We start from the raw sequence: 18,642 nt of genomic DNA, 5'->3' as shown, positions 1-18,642 counted from the left end.
TAAAATTCGGCACAAAATGTTTATTATAAACAATAAAGTTGTCATGTGATGCAAGACTTCTACATCAAAAAATAAATACTGATGTGATAATGATTACCTCTTTCGCCATGGTCAAATATTCACATTAACTTCTACTCTGTTGAAAATTTATATTTAGAATTAAAACTTTGGTAACACTTTATTTTACAGTGTCCTTGTTACATATGTAACATGTACTTACCATAGTAATAACAGAAAATTATGCATAATTACATGCAAGTGCAACTAACCCTCAACCCTAACCCTATAGTAAGTACATGTAGTTATTATTACTCAGTACTTACATATATAATTACACTGTAACAATGACACCTTAAAATAAAGTGTAACCAAAGCGTTTCAGTATATGTTGTGAAACACAAATCTCAGTAATTCGGGTCAGTGCGTTTTTCTATGGCGCTTCTAAACTAGGTTTTAATGTATTGAAACGAAACCATCCGACATCTATTGGTCCTTCAAACGGTGACGTCGCTTCACTGGGAACTGGTCATCTCTTTTGTGAGATTTGTGTAAACATTGGTGCATGCTCGACTATTACCCCAGCGCGAGAAAAGGCTCAGAATCACCCTAGTCTTTATAAAAAAAAACAATTTCCTTGTATTATTCGCCATTAAGCGGCTCTAATGTCTGCATCGGCTGATATCCACGCGACGCTCGCGTCGATCCTCGAGCGCTTCGCCAAATGCGCGCTGCTGGAGATGAGTCGCGCGGTGGAGCAGGAGATGACGCGCCGGAAGATGGAGGTCGAGACGCTGATGCTCAAACTGCAGTTTACCGAGAGCGAACTGCGATCAGCCCGACAGAACCAGTCGAACCTGCGCTCAGTGGGAACACAAGTCAACACCAGCGGACAGAGAGGTACTTCAGTTCTCACATGACACTGTTTAAACTCAACATGATGCGGGACTCATCCCTGACTTTTGCTCCTTTCACTCTTTAGAGGTGCTTTATGTAACTTTTTCACTCTACTAAAGCATAAAAATACCATTTGTTTGCAGATATTTAGGAAACATGCTAAGTTCACATACTAGTTGTCTCTCTGATAAACACTTCTACAGCCAGTTATTTTACTTTGAAATATGCGTTCCGTGTCGGAATGTCTGTTTTTGTTTTGGTCTGTGTGACTCCGCCCACTGCCAGTTCACCCAATAGTATTTTGACATCCCTGGATGCCAGTTGGCAGGAAACGAGCTAACAAACTGGGTCAGAGATGGCAGATTCCACACAACTTAAAAAGCCTAGGTATCCATCTAAAAACCTCCATGAATGAGAGCATATTAAAACATGGATAAATCAACTTATCAACTTACTCTAAGTAGCTTTCTCTACAGCTTTCATTGTCCATTGCGCTCGTTCCTGTTGCGTGTCCTCAAACTGGCAACCCGCGTGAGCATCGAGTCGGAGGGGGAGGGGGAGGGGGAGGGGGGAGGGGGCAAAGGTGCGTTTTCATCATCTAATTTTCCATTCCTCATTCCATACCCAGATAGCATACAGGGATCAGCAACTCCAGTCCTGGAGGGCCACTGTCCTGCAGAGTTTAGCTTCAGCCCTGATAAAAACTCACCTGCCTGTATCTATCTAGTAATCCTGAAAACACTGATTGCCTTGTTCAGGTGTGTTTAATTAGGGTTGGAGCTAAACTCTGCAGGACAGTGGCCCTCCAGGACCGGAGTTGCTGATCCCTGGCATACTATATCCGGGCCTCATCTAAGGCACATATGGCTCAGTTTTGGCAGTGGAAAAGGTCACATGGGTTCACATCTGGCCCACATACATCAAGCTGGTTTTAGTGTGAGTTGTGGCTTGCTGTGTGTGGCCCAGATGTGGCCCATATGACCTTTTCCACTGCCAAAACTGAGTCATATGTGCCATAGATGAGGCCCGGATGAGGCGTCAGATATCATTTGCTATCTGGGTATGCTTTGATTTATTATTATGTTACAGTACTAAAAGGGTTCACCCAAAAATGATTTTATTTTCATATAATTACTCACCCTCATGTCGTTCCAAACAAAGACTTCTGTTCATCTTCGGAACACAAATGAAAGATGAGAAGAGATTTCTGTCCCTCCATTGACAGTCTATGCAACTACCACTTTGAACAGTTCATAATGAGATTGTAGAACTAATCCAAATGAATTGATCGGTTTAGACAAATTTTCTAAAGAGACTCGATGGCTTTAAATGATGAACAGATTGAATTTAGGCTTTTATAAACATTCATCAACTCACACATTACTTGTAAACGGAAGCTTAAACATGTTTACTTGACGTGCGAGAAGGTTCATTCTCGTGTTACGCAGTACGTTTGAATAAATTATGACAGAGGTTTTGTTTTTAAGCAAACTTTTTCTTTAAAGGTGCAGTAAGCGATTCGTGACTCAGTGGGTCAGACCGAGCGCCACAAAACACTTGTAGCCAATCAGCAATAAGGGGCGTGTCCACTCATGATGGGGGAGGTGTTTGTGAATTTGGGGGCGGAGCTATCAAGATGGGTAGAGGCGTTTGTTTTGGTGATTTCACATATCAACAGCGTTTCTCAGAAATCTCTTACTGCACCTTTAACCATGCATGTATATGTATCTGTTGTATTTCATGCTTTATCCATAATTTTTCACTTTTTTTCTCCTCATCAGAGTTATGCAGGCTCATGCAGGAAGACGGAATCAAATCCATTCAGATCAAAGAGGAACACATGGAGGACGAACAGTGCGACAGTGGACCGAGTAAATCACACTAAGAATTATGATACTGCTTTTCTGTTTTATATCAGATGCAAAAATATGATTTTCTAATTACTTTCTCAATCATTTAATGCTTATTTGGTTGATTGATTTCATCCCCAGTTTCTCCTGCTCTTTCCCCGTTGGGTCCAGAAGTGGAAGACCAGGATAGTTTCAGCACGGGAACAACAGGACCAGCTAGAGTTGGTCAGAGATCACTTCATATCAGTACTAGTTCTACTAACCAGTCTTAAGAATTATGGGCCTCTCTGAATTATGAACTCTGTTCTTTGTTCGTCAATCTGTAGGGAGTGATTTTATGCTAACGAGTAAAATGAAGCCCGGTGGAATGTGGAATTCACCGGTGTCCCAGGAATATCCAGTGAACTCCGGAGTACAGAGTTTGGACGCTTCTCCTCTGGAAACAGGTGAGCGATTCATCACAGGTGTGTCTCCGAACCGCCAACACGTGGACGAACCGTACAGAACCGCTGAACTTAATTTCAAACTAAATCGAGCCAAAACAAAGTGTGTTTGGAGTTTGTTTTTCGAGCTTGCCACAGAAATCTTTCTGACTCCGGCTGGTAAACACCTCTGATCTCCCATTGGTCCGTGTTGATGATGTAATAAGTGGGTGTGGCTCTGAGGCTCCGACCAGTCGGTCGAGGTCACATGATCATGAACACACCGAGAGACGCTTTATAGCAGAAACTGAAGCTGACACTGTTTTTCATGTTTAATACTGTAAAGCTGAAGAATTAAAGCGATCTATTGTAGAAAGTGCTGTATGATCAGAAGCTTTCTGAGCTTCTGTTTTCACAGTTTTGTTGTGCGTATTTAGTTTTTGAGAGGAAAGCGCTCAAACAGCAGTGTTGGGATATTCGCTGACAGTATACCACTATTTCACACTTCTTTTCACCTCAAGGCTATTCTTGCTAAGTTGGATGAAGTGAATTTTCTCTAAATCAGGTTGTTCTACAAAGAGTTTATATTAGTTTAATTGAGAGTGTTTTAGGGTATAACATAACTGTGTGGTTCGGACAAGTTACATCTGTGAATAAAGTCAAATTAAACAGAATTACAAGAGTAGCATGTAAAATCATGGGATTCAAGCAAAAGCCAGTCGGTCAATTATATGAAATTGCTGTTCAGAGATAAACTTTGACTATAACACACCCTTTGAATCATGTTTTTGAATTATTACCGTCTCGTCGTCATTATAGAACACCAAAAGAAATAAAGCAATATATAAACAAACTTTTTGTATCAAATGCAATAAGTCAGGGGTAGGAAATGTGAATATTTTAAGCTCTGAGATTGTGAATGTTGTGTATTGTTAATTGTTTTGTGATTGTATGGCGAGACCAAAGACCAATTCTGACCAATAAAGTACAGCAAATGAAGAATAAAAGATCTTTGCCATGAGTACATCAGGGCCTTTAGACAATCTACACAAGTCTGAGATCTAGGATTCACAATAAACTGATTCATATTAGTTGTGTTGTCAGGAAACATGTTCCACATCGTCAGCTTTGTGGACACTGAAGAGGTGGAGGTCGTGCCAGCGTTCTGGGTGAAGAACGGTGTGTGTTCGTGGCCTCCGTACATGGATGAAGGAGTTCAGAGAGCGAGCGAGAGTTCGGAGCAGCCGCAGGAGTCTTGGTCTGCGTATAAGGTTAAAATCATGTACACTGCAAGTATGTAGAAATCCTTTCTTCAAAAATGCATTTAATTTGGAAGGTTACACTGCAAAAAAATGCTGTTTTTACTTGATATTTTTTCTTTTCATATTTTCTTAGTCTTGTTTCCAGTCCAAATATAAAAAAAATCTTAAATTAAGATGCATTTACTGAAGTAATAAAATGCCATAAGATATGATGTCTTGTTTTCTGGGTAAATAAATCAAAATTAAGTGAGTTTTTGCTTAAAACAAGCAAAATGATCTGCCAGTGGGGTCAGAAAAATAATCTTGTTTCTGTTTGTGCTGTCGACAACGTACACAATTGTTGATACGTTGTCGACTTCCTGTTGTCGAATGCGCATGCGTCGCGTCTGAATGCGTTGTTGTCTTTGGAGCTCTATCGATTTGATTTATAATTCTTGATTTTACTCTTTAAACTTACTTACAACAAACATTTTCTACTTTTCCTCACTGAGAAGCACTACTGCTCAAACCTCATAGTTACAACGCGGACTGTTGAGCAGACGTGTCTCAAGCCTGTTAGTGATTCTACGCTGGATACTCTTATAGGTTACTCCCGGGGATCACGGCTGAACGCGTCTTCTCAACACTCACTTACAAACATTTTTCACCTATCGTGCGTCTACTCTACACCCGTACCACTTAAAAGACGGATTATATCTAAGACGCTTGTCAGAAATTAGTATTAATTGATAGCATCACTGGTAGTGTCGTTGCTAACTTACTGTCCATCTGTTAAAATGGCGAATATATCAAATGTAAGTAGTCTACCTTTTGGTGCAGGTGAGGACACATTTGAGCTGCACGCGGTACAGTCTGAGCTGGAAGCTGTTGAGAAACAGATCCACGACCTTTTAGTGAGACAGGCCGAGCTGAGAGACCGGCGTTTGGCTCTTGAAACATCACGCGCTGATGCTCACAAATCAGAGATTAATGTTACTTACCCGCTGACTCCGACCTCGTCTACTCCGTGCGTTACTCGGCATCGGTCCCGAGCGCCAAGGTCGCGATCAGCCATGGTCTCGTTCACTCCGGCTCCAACACGCCACCACGAAGCCTGGATATTTCCGCAGCGGAAGTCGCGAGTCAGGTCTAGACCAAGAAAACTCTCTCCGACCCTCCCGGTTTTCGAGTTATCCACACAAAACCGCTTCTCCGCTCTTCGCGAAACAGAACGCGATGCTGTGATCATCGGTGATTCCATTGTTCGACACGTACACGCTACGTTAAATAAAAGTAAGGTGCATAGTCACTGCTTTCCTGGTGCTCGTGTTTCTGAAATCGCTGCTCGCGTTCCCGAGATTCTGAACGATAACGAGCGCGTCGGAACTTTGGTATTGCACGCGGGAGTGAACGACATCAGGCTGCGCCAGACGGAAGTTCTGAAGAAAGACTTCAGGAATCTGATCGATACGGTACGCAGCACATCGCCTGATATAACGATCATTGTGTCAGGACCGCTTCCCACGTACCGTCTAGGACATGACAAGTTTAGTAGATTATTCGCGCTAAATGAATGGTTAATGTCATGGTGCAATGAGCAGAAACTGCTCTTTGTAAATAATTGGAATCTGTTTTGGGAGCGTCCTAGGCTATACCGTGCTGATGGCTTACACCCAAACAGATTCGGATCGGATCTTCTGTCAGATAACATCTCCAAAATGTTAAATACCTTTTGACTAGTAACCAAAAGTCCAAATCATAGTCTCTGCTGCACCAATTTAACTGATATAAATAGTAGTGTAGAACATTGCATAGAAACTGTGTCTATTCCTCGTTTAGTGCGATCAAATAATAAATCTACTGCAGGATCTAGGAAAAATCTAATTGTTATTAAAACAGAAAATGTTGCTATTAGTAAACAAAAACAATTTCTAAAGCTAGGTCTTTTAAACATTAGATCACTCACACCTAAGGCAGTTATTGTAAATGAAATAGTCACAGATAATAGCATAGATGTACTGTGCCTTACTGAAACCTGGCTTAAACCAAATGATTATTTCGGTCTAAATGAGTCTACTCCATCAGGATACTCCTATAAGCACGAGCCCCGTCTGAATGGTCGTGGCGGCGGTATTGCAACTATCTATAGAGATATTCTCAATGTTACTCAGAAAACGGGTTATAAGTTTATTTCATTTGAAGTACTTGTACTAAATGTTACGCTCTTAGATGATAGAAAAACATCCCTATTATCTCTAGCCTTGGCTACCGTATATAGACCGCCTGGGCCTTACGCTGATTTCCTAAAAGAGTTTGCAGATTTTCTCTCAGATCTATTGGTCAATGTCGATAAAATATTAATTGTTGGAGATTTTAACATACACGTAGATAATCAAAATGATACGTTAGGGGCTGCGTTTATAGACTTATTAAACTCCTTTGGGGTTAAGCAAAACGTTACCGGACCAACTCATCGTTTTAATCATACACTCGATTTAATTATATCACATGGAACCGATCCAACCGATATAGATATCATTCCGCAAAGTGATGATGTAACTGACCATTACATGGTAACTTGCATATTACGTACCCCGGTAATATATCATGCTGCGCCGCGTTATCGATTAGGCAGAACAATCCTTCCATCCACCATAGATAATTTTTCAAATTGCTTATCGGATCTGTCTCAGCTGCTGCCTGAACCTAAACAAACAGTTGAACTAGACGAACTAACCAGCACTATGAGCACCGTTCTCTCTGGAAAATGGGATATTGTTGCACCTATGAGACTAAAAAAGGTCAGAGAGAAAATTAAAGCACCATGGTACAACAATACTACTCATGTTCTAAAGAGAGAAACCCGTAATTTAGAGCGTAAATGGAAACAAACTGATTTAGAGGTTTTTAGAATCGCTTGGAAAGACAGTACGTCACGCTATAAAAAGGCCCTAAAAGCGGCCAGGGCTGAGCATCTCCGCAAACTAATAGAAAATAACCAAAACAATCCTAGGTTCTTATTTAACACCGTGGCTAGACTAACAAATAAACAAGCGTCACCTGAACAAAATATTCCGTTACTGTTTAGTAGTAATGATTTCATGAATTTTTTCACTGAGAAAATAGAAAACATCAGAACCACAATTGTAAACGTTCAATCTTCAATCGCGCCTTATAATTCAGCCTCAATTATCACCCCGCAAGAACAATTACAGTGCTTTACAACTATAGAACAAAAAGAGTTAAATAAATTTATCATTTCCTCTAAAACAACAACATGTTTATTAGATCCCATACCAACTAAACTACTGAAAGAAGTGTTACCTGTAGTGGAAGAGCCTCTCCTCAATATTATTAACTCGTCTTTATCTTTAGGTCATGTTCCAAGAACATTTAAACTGGCAGTTATAAAACCTCTCATTAAGAAACCACAATTAGACCCAAATAACCTAGCAAATTATAGACCCATTTCAAATCTTCCTTTTATGTCCAAAATATTAGAAAAAGTTGTGTCTGCCCAACTGGGCTCTTTCTTGCAAGAAAATGACACCTATGAAAAGTTTCAGTCTGGGTTCAGGCCGCATCATAGCACTGAAACTGCGCTCGTTAAAATCACAAATGATTTACTTTTAGCTTCTGACCAAGGCTGTATCTCAATACTAGTTTTACTTGATCTTAGTGCTGCGTTCGATACTATAGATCACACAATACTCTTAGATCGGCTACAAAACTATACCGGTGTTCAAGGACAAGCATTAAGCTGGTTCAGATCATACCTATCTGACCGCTACCATTTTGTCTATTTAAACGGAGAAAAATCGATCATAACTCCAGTAAACTATGGAGTGCCGCAAGGATCTGTGTTAGGCCCCCTATTATTCTCAATATATATGCTGCCACTTGGAAATATTATAAGGAAACATGGAATTAGTTTCCATTGTTATGCTGATGACACTCAACTATATATTTCATCACGGCCGGATGAAAACGCTAAATTATCCAAATTGACAGAGTGTGTTAAAGATATAAAAGATTGGATGACGCACAATTTTCTTTTATTAAATCCAGATAAGACAGAGGTAATACTTATCGGTTCAAAAAACCGCCCACAAAACCTCTCACAATACAACTTTAACATAGTAGGGTGTCCTGTTACTTTATCCTCTACAGTAAAAGACCTGGGTGTTATATTAGATTGTAACTTGTCTTTTGAAAATCATATTTCATATGTTACAAAAACAGCCTTTTTTCACCTTAGAAATATTGCTAAATTACGTAACATGCTATCTGTTTCTGATGCAGAAAAGCTAGTTCATGCATTCATGACCTCGAGACTAGATTACTGTAATGCTTTATTAGCTGGTTGTCCTGCATCCTCAATAAACAAGCTACAGTTAGTCCAAAATGCCGCCGCTAGAGTTCTTACTAGATCAAGAAAGTTTGACCATATAACACCAATTTTATCAACACTACATTGGTTACCTATAAAGTTCCGTATTAATTACAAGGTATTGCTACTGACTTATAAAGCCCTAAACGGCTTAGCTCCAGTCTATTTAACGGATCTTCTATCGCCCTATAATCCATCGCGCTCTTTAAGATCACTAAATTCGAGGCTTCTGGTCATACCTAGGATATCTAGGTCCACCAAAGGAGGGAGAGCATTTTCACATTTAGCACCAAAACTCTGGAATAGTCTTCCGGATACTGTTCGTTGCTCAGATTCGCTCTCCCAGTTTAAAACTAGATTAAAGACGCATCTCTTCAGCCAGGCATTCATATAATATTTTAATCTTACAGTTAAATCCGGTCTCTACTTCATAAACGCCAGAGGAGAACTGGCCCCCGACTGAGCCTGGGTTCTCCCAAGGTTTTTTTTTTTCTCCATTAGGTCACCTAATGGAGTTTTTCGGTTCCTTGCCACTGTTGCCTTTGGCTTGCTCAGTTGGGGATGCTTAAATTGATTAATCGATTCACCAGTGCTATTGATCTGCATTACCAAACGTGGATGTTTTACACCAGAAACAAACACTGATGTACTATTTTATTTAATACTGTGAAGCTGCTTTGATACAATCTGTATTGTGAAAAGCGCTATATAAATAAAGTTGACTTGACTTGACTTGACTTGAATTAAGATTAGCCCATTGGCAGATCATTTAGCTTTTTTTTAATCAACAACTCACTTGATTTTGATTAATTCCTCTGGAAAACAGGACGTGATATCTTATGTCATTTTACTCATTTAGTAAATGCATCTTGATTTAAAACTGGAACAAGACAAAAATACTAAGTAAGAAAAGCATTTTTGCAGTGTAACTGCAGTAAACAAATGTATATGTATTTTGATATTGTAATCCTGTCGTTGATAGATAATTACAGTGAAGCGATGCGAAAGCTTCCTCTTGTGGAACAGCAGAATGATCTCCGGTTACAGGACGGGTCTGGCTCCCCGAGGCCACTCAAACACAAAATAAAGTAGGATTGGCTATATTATGTGTGTAAATCTGTCTAAAAGGTCTTTGTATCACGTTTACATGCGATTACATTTGGCTATATTTACCTCATGTAATCACAATACTTCCACGCTCATAATCGAAGTGAAATATGTGGCGAATGCCAGTTTTAATCACAGTAAATGGCATTACTCCACTCTGACAATGTGACGAACACATTCACAGACTCATAAACTAGCGCTAAATAAGGAATCACATCTTAGGGTGCTTAAGAAACCGAGTTCATGTTGTGCAGCATTAATATAATGCGGTATATTGGTAAGTCCATAGAAGTGAGTCATTTGACTCAAGTAGATTAAAACATCGGGCCAGTAACACATTATTATGTTCTTCCTCAGTGTTTCTGTCTCGTTTTCCAGCACAAATATCCAAACATTCTTAAATGAAGATTAGGGATGCTAATGTTAGATATGAACATTTTGGATGATACCGATAATTTTTTATATTTGAAAGCCGATAACCGATATATTGGCCGATAAATCTAAATCCACATTTTTATATGTGATTTTTGAGAGCCTGATAACGCCGATAACCATAACATTAAAAATTATATATCATGCATCGCTAATCCCTAAAGCAAAATGACTGAAGATATTAAGTCTTGTTTAATGAAAAAATTATTAAAATGATTTTGAGCTTAAAACAAGAAAAAATATCTGCCAATGGAGTCAGAAAAATAATCTTGTTTTCTCTTTGAATTTAGATTATTTTTCTGACTCTCGCTTTAAGCACAAACAGTAATTTTGCTCATTCTCCAGTAAATGTTTCTTGATTTAAGAATGTTTAGATATTTGTGCTGGAGAACGAGACAGAAACACTGCATGAGGACTTGCTGTATGAACACACACACATATTTCACTGCATCACTACAACTTAATAATTATCCAATTTCTTGACGGAACAGACGGCTTCTGGATGAATACGACGCTGGTTTGGAGGCCGTCGCACCCCAGAACACTAATTTACCACAAGCCCCTCAAACACAACCTCCATGCAAAAAAACTATTTTATCAGCCTCTACTGAGCTTCAGCCGAGTCGAACCCTGGCCCCCGTGCGGCCCCAAACGGGCCCGAGTGAAACCTCGACGCCGCCCGTGTTGGAGTGGCATCATGTGACTCTGGGGTCGTCGTCTTCATGCCAAGCGATTGAGCTTCCCGAGCCGTGGCCCGAGAGAACCACACCGGACCCCCAGTCTCCGGAACCGGCGACTCCATCGCTGTGGCCTCAGGAGACGAGCCTCTCGTGCTGCGACCCCTTCATCAGATGTAAGAAGCAGATCATCTATCGAGAGTAAAGGCCGTGACATCAAGTCATGTCTCCTTTATTTATACAGCGCTTTTTACAATAAGCAGCTTTACAGAGATAACAGGAAAATAATGCAACAAAGTTTGTTTCCAGAAGAAAATAGCGTCACAGTCCAGCTTAAGTAAGTTCTGTGATGGTTCATTTTGGTTGGAAAAAAAGGTATTAATTTAGTTCATTTATACACTGCAAAAAAAATGTACAAAAAAGTATTTTTGTCTTGTTTCCAGTTCAAATATCTAAAAATTCTCAAATCAAGATGTATTTACTAGCTAAGCAAAATGACATAAGATATTATGGGCCCTATCTCGCTCCCAGCGCAATAGAGTTCGTACAGCGACGCATGTGTCATTCCTGTTCTGCACCCGACACACAGCGGACTCTTCCCTCCACAGACGCACGTCGGTAAATTAGGGAATGAACTTGCGCTCCCGGGGGCGGTTCAGGGAAAAGAGGAGGCGTGTTCCGGCGCAAACGTTCCCTGGTGCTATTTTGCAGTTTCAGAAAACAATTCCTCCTCTGACCAGGAGAAACCTCGTCTAAAGTCAGTGGCGTTCAGAGGCTATTTTAAGGGCACATGCTTGGCCATAATGTAGCGTGAGCACAACACACACACACATTGCTTATCTCATCTACACAGAAGCAGCAGTTCTCATTTTTAGAAAATCATACATTATTACAAGGAACAATATTCCACACGAGGGAAATCATTGTTGTGTCCATGAAGATGTGAAAGAATAGGCATAAATCTAGCTTACACATTTACCCAAATGATCATACGCCTGTTTAACCGAAGCTAATGTGGGTGTGTTTCTCCGTCCCCAATGTCACTTCTCTGTGTTTTACGGCCCTGACGAGAACGCCGGTCTCCTCGGCTGTGAACCGCTCCTGGCAAATCCGCCGTTATAATAGCAATCCGCCATGGAACAAGCGCACCTGCTCTTAAAGGGAATGTGAGATGACGCTCTGATTGGTTTATTTCACGTTACGCCCCAAACCACACCTATGAGTGATGAAGCGACTTCAGACCAACACATTTTAGATTTGCGTCGGAGAGTCATTTATCCCGCCGGTGTAATAGCAACAGCGATCAGCGAACAGATTGCAAGACCCGCCCACCAAGTTACTTGCGTTTCAGATCGCTAAAATAGGGCCCAATGTCTTGTTTTCTGGGGAAATAAATAAAAATGTGAGTTGATGCTTAAAAAAGCTGAATTATCTGCCAATGGGGTAATCTTAATTCAAACAGAAACAAGATTATTTTTCTGACCCCACTGGCAGATCATTTTTCTTGTTTTAAGCAAAAACTCACTTCATTTTTATTTATTTCCCCAGAAAACAAGACTTAATATCTTATGTCATTTTACTACTTCAGTAAATGGATCTTGATTTAAGAAATCGTCCAGCTCAGTTAAGTTCTTATATAATGGTGTCAATGCAGGCGGATCAAATATATTGTTGAATATTAAATTAAATGTCCCCAACTAAGCAAGACAAAAGCCAAATGCGACACTGGCAAGGAACCAAAACTCAGTGACAGAATGGAGGAAAAAAAAACCTTGAGAGAAACCAGACTCAGTCGCTCAGTTCTCCTCTGGCCAACGAACCAACAGTGTATGATTCAGGCAGCATTACAGGTCAAAGGTCAGATTGGATCAGAACATTCAGAATATTATCCATCTGGTTGAAGATCGGAGTCATCACGTCGGTATGGAGACGGGTTTGTTAACGTTTGTCAACGTTCTTGCACATCAAGAACATTAATGTTCCGTTTATTATACGCGCCTGTCGCTTTAAATACTCGAGCGCTTTGAATCAGGATGGATTCTGATTGGCTGTTAGTGTTTTATCATTCATCATCTGGACAAATGATTCCAACTATATCGTTCACTGTTGTGCTGTGGACTCTGCTATTCTTTTACACCTTTAGAACAATATCTTTATTGTTATAGTTAACAATAAAGTGTAGTCAATCATTTTATCCTTTAAATCTCATCTTTGATCACCAAAATGACATATTTAAACGTTTTTAATTCTTCATGCCTTAAAATATCTTGAATGTAACTCGACACCGGTGCCTCATTTAGTATGCGTGGTTCTATGAATATGCAAATGAGCCCCGCCTCCACTCACTCACTCAGCTCAGAGATCCACTGGTTGACGATCACACGTTGATCTGATTGGTTACAAGGTAGTTTGTGACGTCAGAAACACCAGCGATTTCAAAGCGTGTTTTTGAGACTGTCTTTGGTTCACTGCAGTTTTAAGGAGGAAATACTCAGCAATGGAGTCGACTTATGAACTTACACATGGTTTGTCTTAAAGCACATTAATAACACCACATAGACACATAAACAACATTAAAAGCTGGATTTTCACCACAGGGGGACTTTAAAGTCGGCATGAAATGTAAGTTGCATTCGTCTTTTCTCCTCTATTGTGTCGTATATCGAGTGAAACGCTTCTGGAACAAGAACAATGTGGGCGGGGCTTGATTGTGTCCATAAGGAGTTGATTGGATGGTTGTGGTTTGCTATTGGCTGATCTCATATGAGTGACAGGTTATAGCCCCGCCCTCATCATCAGAGAAGAGAAGAGATGCTGCGAGAGGAACTTATTCTGATTCAAGATTACCAAAACAATAATGATGATGTGCACCTATAAACCATTTAGAATAAACACTGCGATATTCAATAAAAAAAATATGAATTGTCCATTTTGATTTCATGGGGGCTTTAAGTGTGAGACTCGTATGTAACTTTACAATTCCTGTGTTTAATGTTTCAGCGCTTCTTCACGACCTGACCACGAAACAGGAGATTGTTATTGGGCAGCAGATGAGCTTAATAAGGATGGTTCAGGATCTCCAATCACACGGTGTGCGGGAAAACTCAGACGCCGACTGTTTAAATCAAAGACGCTTTCCCATCGAAGACCTGAGGTCGTTATCCGCCCTGGAGAACCAGCTGCGATCCTGCCCGGAGACCCGAAGGAAAGTGGTGCGTGACTCTCACTTATGCTTGTTTACGTAAGCTGTATTATTCACGATTCAGCACTAGCCTCGTGTACATTATTGCTTTTATTAAACGGTTACCACACAATACAAATATTAACGCACCAAAAATATGTATCAGTGCAACTTTTATGAAGTCAAATCTCTAAAAACCTTCCTTCCGCTGGAAAAAATAGTCCCTGACTGTTAATAGCTACAGAAGTTATTATTTCACCGTTAGATGGCGACAAAGTCTTTATGAGTGAGTCAGTCATTTTTGAAAGGACTGAAACTTGTGAAGCAAGACGCAACTGACTAGCATGTCACGGGAAAACACCTTAACTGTTAAAAACACAAGATATCGCAGCGGACATTTAACGGATTTTTTAATAATGAATATAGTCTGACCTGAAGGAAAATGCTATATCTGCTGTAAATGCAGGTAACACTCGCTTACGATTTCTCACAATACGCTACTTTATAAGCTTATCAATGAACAATATCAATGAGAACACATGTTTGCGTTGCTAAGATTGGTTGCTAGGGGTGTTGTGTAGTGATACAGAGAACCGTTATCCTGAATAAAACACAGCTATTGACCAATCAGAATCAAGGACAGGAACTAACTGTTTTATAAATGCTGTTTTATTTATAAATTTATTTTATAAATAAATCACTTAAAGGTTAAAACATTTTAGAATACGTTTACATCATTTAATGATAAAAAACGAATGTTTTTTTCTCCTTAAGTTACATTGTTGCGGCACCTGTTTTCATCTTCTGTCTGAACGCTCGGTTTTAGAGTCGGTTTCATTAAAACCCGCCTTCTGAAAAGTGTAGTCTGCTCTGATTGGCCGGCCCCAGTGTGTTGTGATTGGTCTACCGCTTAGAGCGTGTGTAAAACGTAACACTGATCTACTATTTAAGCTTATTATTATTATTCTTAGTAAACATTTGAAGTAGTTTCTTCTCTTAGAGCTTTAAAGCTACAACCACCAAACTCAGACTGTTCTGACTCAGTCGCTGTATCTTTTCAACTGTAACTGATCCAACTTACGATTTTTGTTAAACGGACGATCAAACCTACGAAAAATCTCAGAATTTCAATAAGGGGGTGAAAACTTGAACTTAAAAAGATTTATTAGAGTATTTAAGCTGTCTATCACTAAGCAAAGCTTAATGACTAACAACATGCAAGCAACATGTTAATTCATGCTACAATATGCTATTCATGCTAACAACATGCTAATTCACGTTAGCAACATGCAAACAAAAAGCTGAAACATGCTAGCAACATTCTAATTCATGTTAAAATGTGTTAAAACATGTTAGCAACATGCTTATTAAATGTTATCAATGTGTTAAAACCGGTTAATACATACTAGCAAAATGCTAATTCATGCTAACAAAGTGCTAATTCATGTTAAAATGTGTTAAATACGCCGGTCATGTGACAAGAACCAACCAATCAGCTTCAAACTTTCCATAACAACACTAAACGCTCAGCCAGGAACACAGACATCTTTTTCTTTCTCTTCTCCATAAATAAATCTAGTAGCAGAGCCACTGCAAGGGATTTTCTTAGCGTGTAATTTGCCAAAATATCAGAATCACTTTGAAAATCATGTTTTAGTGTTTTATTTAAATGGCTTTCAAACCATGTGTTCTGCCTACGCCACAATAAGAGGTGTTTTAAAAACCTTCCAGGTGGATGAGCTGGGGTTGCTGGGCGGAGTGGACGTGAAGGACACGGTGTGGCGAATCATGAAGCAGGCCATCAAAAATGACTTGGCCAAAACTGTGAACTGGAGAGGTGTGAATGGGAAAACATCTTTCCAGAGTTTAGAGTTTAAGAACGTTGTGATTGGTAAGTGCTTTCGTGGTAAATCTTCTTCCAGATGTTGTGGCACCAGTGGCGTCTCTATTTATAATGGTGCGTTTCCAGTGTTTAAAGCATTAGCTCACTTCAGAATGAAAATGTCCTGATAGTTTACTCTCCTCCTCGTCATCTAAGATGTTCATGTCTTTCTTTCTTCAGTGGAAAAGAAATGAAGGTTTTTGAGTAAATCACTCCAGGATGTTCCTCCATATAGTGTCTTCAATGGGGTCCAACGGGTCGAAGGTCCAGATGTGAGTTTCAGTGCCGCTTCAAAGTCTCGACACGATCCAGCCGAGGAATAAGAGTCTCATCTAGACAAACCAGCGGACATTTTAGAACTAAATAAACATTTATATACTTTATAATCACTAATGCTGGTCTTGCTCTAGCTGTGAAGAGACACACATTACGTCATCAGGGTGAAAGGTCAAGCGTGACGTAGGCGTAAGAACAGACCTAGTGTTTATAAAGCGAATGTGCAAAGACTAAGTCAAACGCCATTTACAAAACAAAAAATAAATAAATAAAAGGTAAAACGACGATGTCGTATGGTTTTGAAGTTCATCACAGCTAGTGCCAAACGAGAATTTCTTGTTAAAAAGTATATAAATGTTTATTTTTGTTCTAAAATGTCCGCTGGTTTGTCTAGATGAGACTCTTATTCCTCGGCTGGATCGTGTCGAGACTTTGAAGCGGCACTGAAACTCACATCTGGACCTTCGACCCGTTGGACCCCATTGAAGACACTATATGGAGGAAAAATGTTTTCCTCAGAAACCTTCATTTCTTTTCGACCGAAGAAAGAAAAACGTGAATATCTTGGATGATGTGGAGGAGAGTAAATTATCAGGAAATTTTAATTCTGAAGTGAACTACTCCTTTAACTTTAACAGTCTCGTACTAACATACTGAGACATAGTGTTTCCCCAGAGCTGTAGCCTCTATAACTCCTATATAATAATTGTGTTTAGACAGTTTGAGTATTCTGAATATCACAGTTTATTTCCATGCTGCGATCAGTATTCTTCTAACTACTCTCTAATCAGTTTTTCGATTTGACGTGTCTTGACTATATTCTATTTCTATTTATTCTTTTTATATATCATTGGATTAATTCATTGAAATTTGTCGTTCTTTGCCATTTTAATGTTTATGTTTGTCCTTTTAATGTTTGTCGGAACTGTTGAGAAACCTGTGAGAGACTGACGGCGTGCGCATGCGTGTATGACGTGTTCAGTCTATAGGTTTGCGCGTTTGAATATATACAGTATATGTGCGCAGGCGTGTAGTGTTTCTATACAAACTGACCTAAACAATTTGTGTGTGTGTGTGTGTGTGTAGAGGCTGTGAGGAGAAATCCCACGTGTGCACAGATAACGGAGCTGGAGGTGGAGAAGGCCATCATCCGCTGGTTTCATCTGGCCGGCGACCGCGAGGGTGGACGGAAGAAGAGAACGCCGCTGCAAGACGTCTGTGTCGAGAACTGAGGGAAAACATCAGTATCTTTACATTTGTTTTGTTTTGCTTTTAATCTTGCCTGTACATATTTGCACATCCATCAATATATTTTATATTTCATTAGTCTTTTATATTCATTTACCCTATGCAATGCAACATTAGCCTACATATTCAAGTGCATCTTTATATCTTATATGAATCTTACATGAAATATTTATTGCATGGTTTTTATTTGTGTGCCTATTTATTTGTTGCCTTCGTTTTATTGTCGTATTTTACTGTTGCTGTCACATCTTTTCATATTCTGTTTTCTTGTTAAACAGCATCAAAACTCTATGGAAGCTTGTTTCCGCCACAGAATTAAACATTTTAAAAGATAACTGCTACCTTATATTTGCAATTCGGACTTTATTTTTCAGAATTGCAAGATATAAAGTCAGAATTGCATGATATAAAGACTTTTTTCCTCAGTTTATATCTCACAATTCTGAGATAAAAAGTCGCAATTACCTTTTTTATTTTTTATGTTGTGTCGGAAACAAGCTTCTATAAAACTCTTTACGCTTTGCATCTGCACATCTAGAAGTATAGATTAGCACATTTGTTCATTAGTTTCTGTTATTTGTGACCTTATACACTAAAACATTTAAATTTACATTTTATTATACATTCTATTGTTTTATTGTTACTATTTATTTGTGTTTATCTTATGTTTATCTGACACATTTTAACATTGTGTTTATTTGTGCTGTTACCTGGTTAAGGTTTGAGCATTTTTGTTATTTTTGTCTGCATTAATAAAACGGATTATACTTTGCATTTGCTTAGTTTCTGGTTTTTTTCCCCACCTTCTTCAGTTATACATTTTACAATATATGAATATTATATAGCAGTTGCAAATTCTGGTACTCTTTTGGGCCAGTTGTGGCTGATTTCGTTATTTGTTGTCAAAAATATGCAGAACACCAGCTTTCATTTTTTGGGTGTATACAAAAACAAATACCCATTTCCTGGTTTCTCAGAAGCGGCCGTCGTCATAGTTGGGTAAACTTCTATAGCAGTGAATGAGAGACTACATTAAATATAT

The 18,642-nt window shown here is 39.3% G+C and overlaps 1 protein-coding gene across 5 annotated transcripts; it reads left to right on the top strand.

The window, feature by feature from the left end:
• The first annotated feature begins 514 nt into the window (after positions 1-514).
• LOC308695518 (uncharacterized protein) lies at positions 515-18,373 on the top strand. 5 transcript variants are annotated; one of them, XR_014030716.1, is made up of 11 exons: positions 515-897; positions 2,676-2,765; positions 2,886-2,969; positions 3,071-3,190; positions 4,271-4,459; positions 9,780-9,885; positions 10,828-11,189; positions 14,014-14,225; positions 15,926-16,085; positions 17,439-17,877; positions 18,099-18,373. XR_014030716.1 is itself a non-coding variant. In XM_081373688.1 (10 exons), exons 1-10 carry the CDS (start codon positions 663-665, stop codon positions 17,582-17,584), a joined length of 1,704 nt encoding a protein of 567 aa, XP_081229814.1. In that variant the 5' UTR covers positions 515-662; the 3' UTR covers positions 17,585-18,373. The 5 variants fall into 5 exon arrangements, 4 of the variants coding, with proteins under 4 accessions (XP_081229814.1, XP_081229816.1, XP_081229813.1 ...); XM_081373688.1 differs by having other exon boundaries at positions 17,439-18,373; XM_081373687.1 differs by having other exon boundaries at positions 539-897; positions 4,259-4,459; positions 17,439-18,373.
• The last annotated feature ends 269 nt before the right edge of the window (positions 18,374-18,642 follow it).

The sequence above is a fragment of the Scardinius erythrophthalmus genome (genome assembly GCF_964197995.2).
Source record: "Scardinius erythrophthalmus genome assembly, chromosome: 9".
In the NCBI taxonomy this organism is placed as follows: Eukaryota; Metazoa; Chordata; class Actinopteri; order Cypriniformes; family Leuciscidae; genus Scardinius; species Scardinius erythrophthalmus.
The sequence above is the reverse complement of the archived record's forward strand: the minus strand, read 5'-3'. Positions and strand labels throughout refer to the sequence as shown.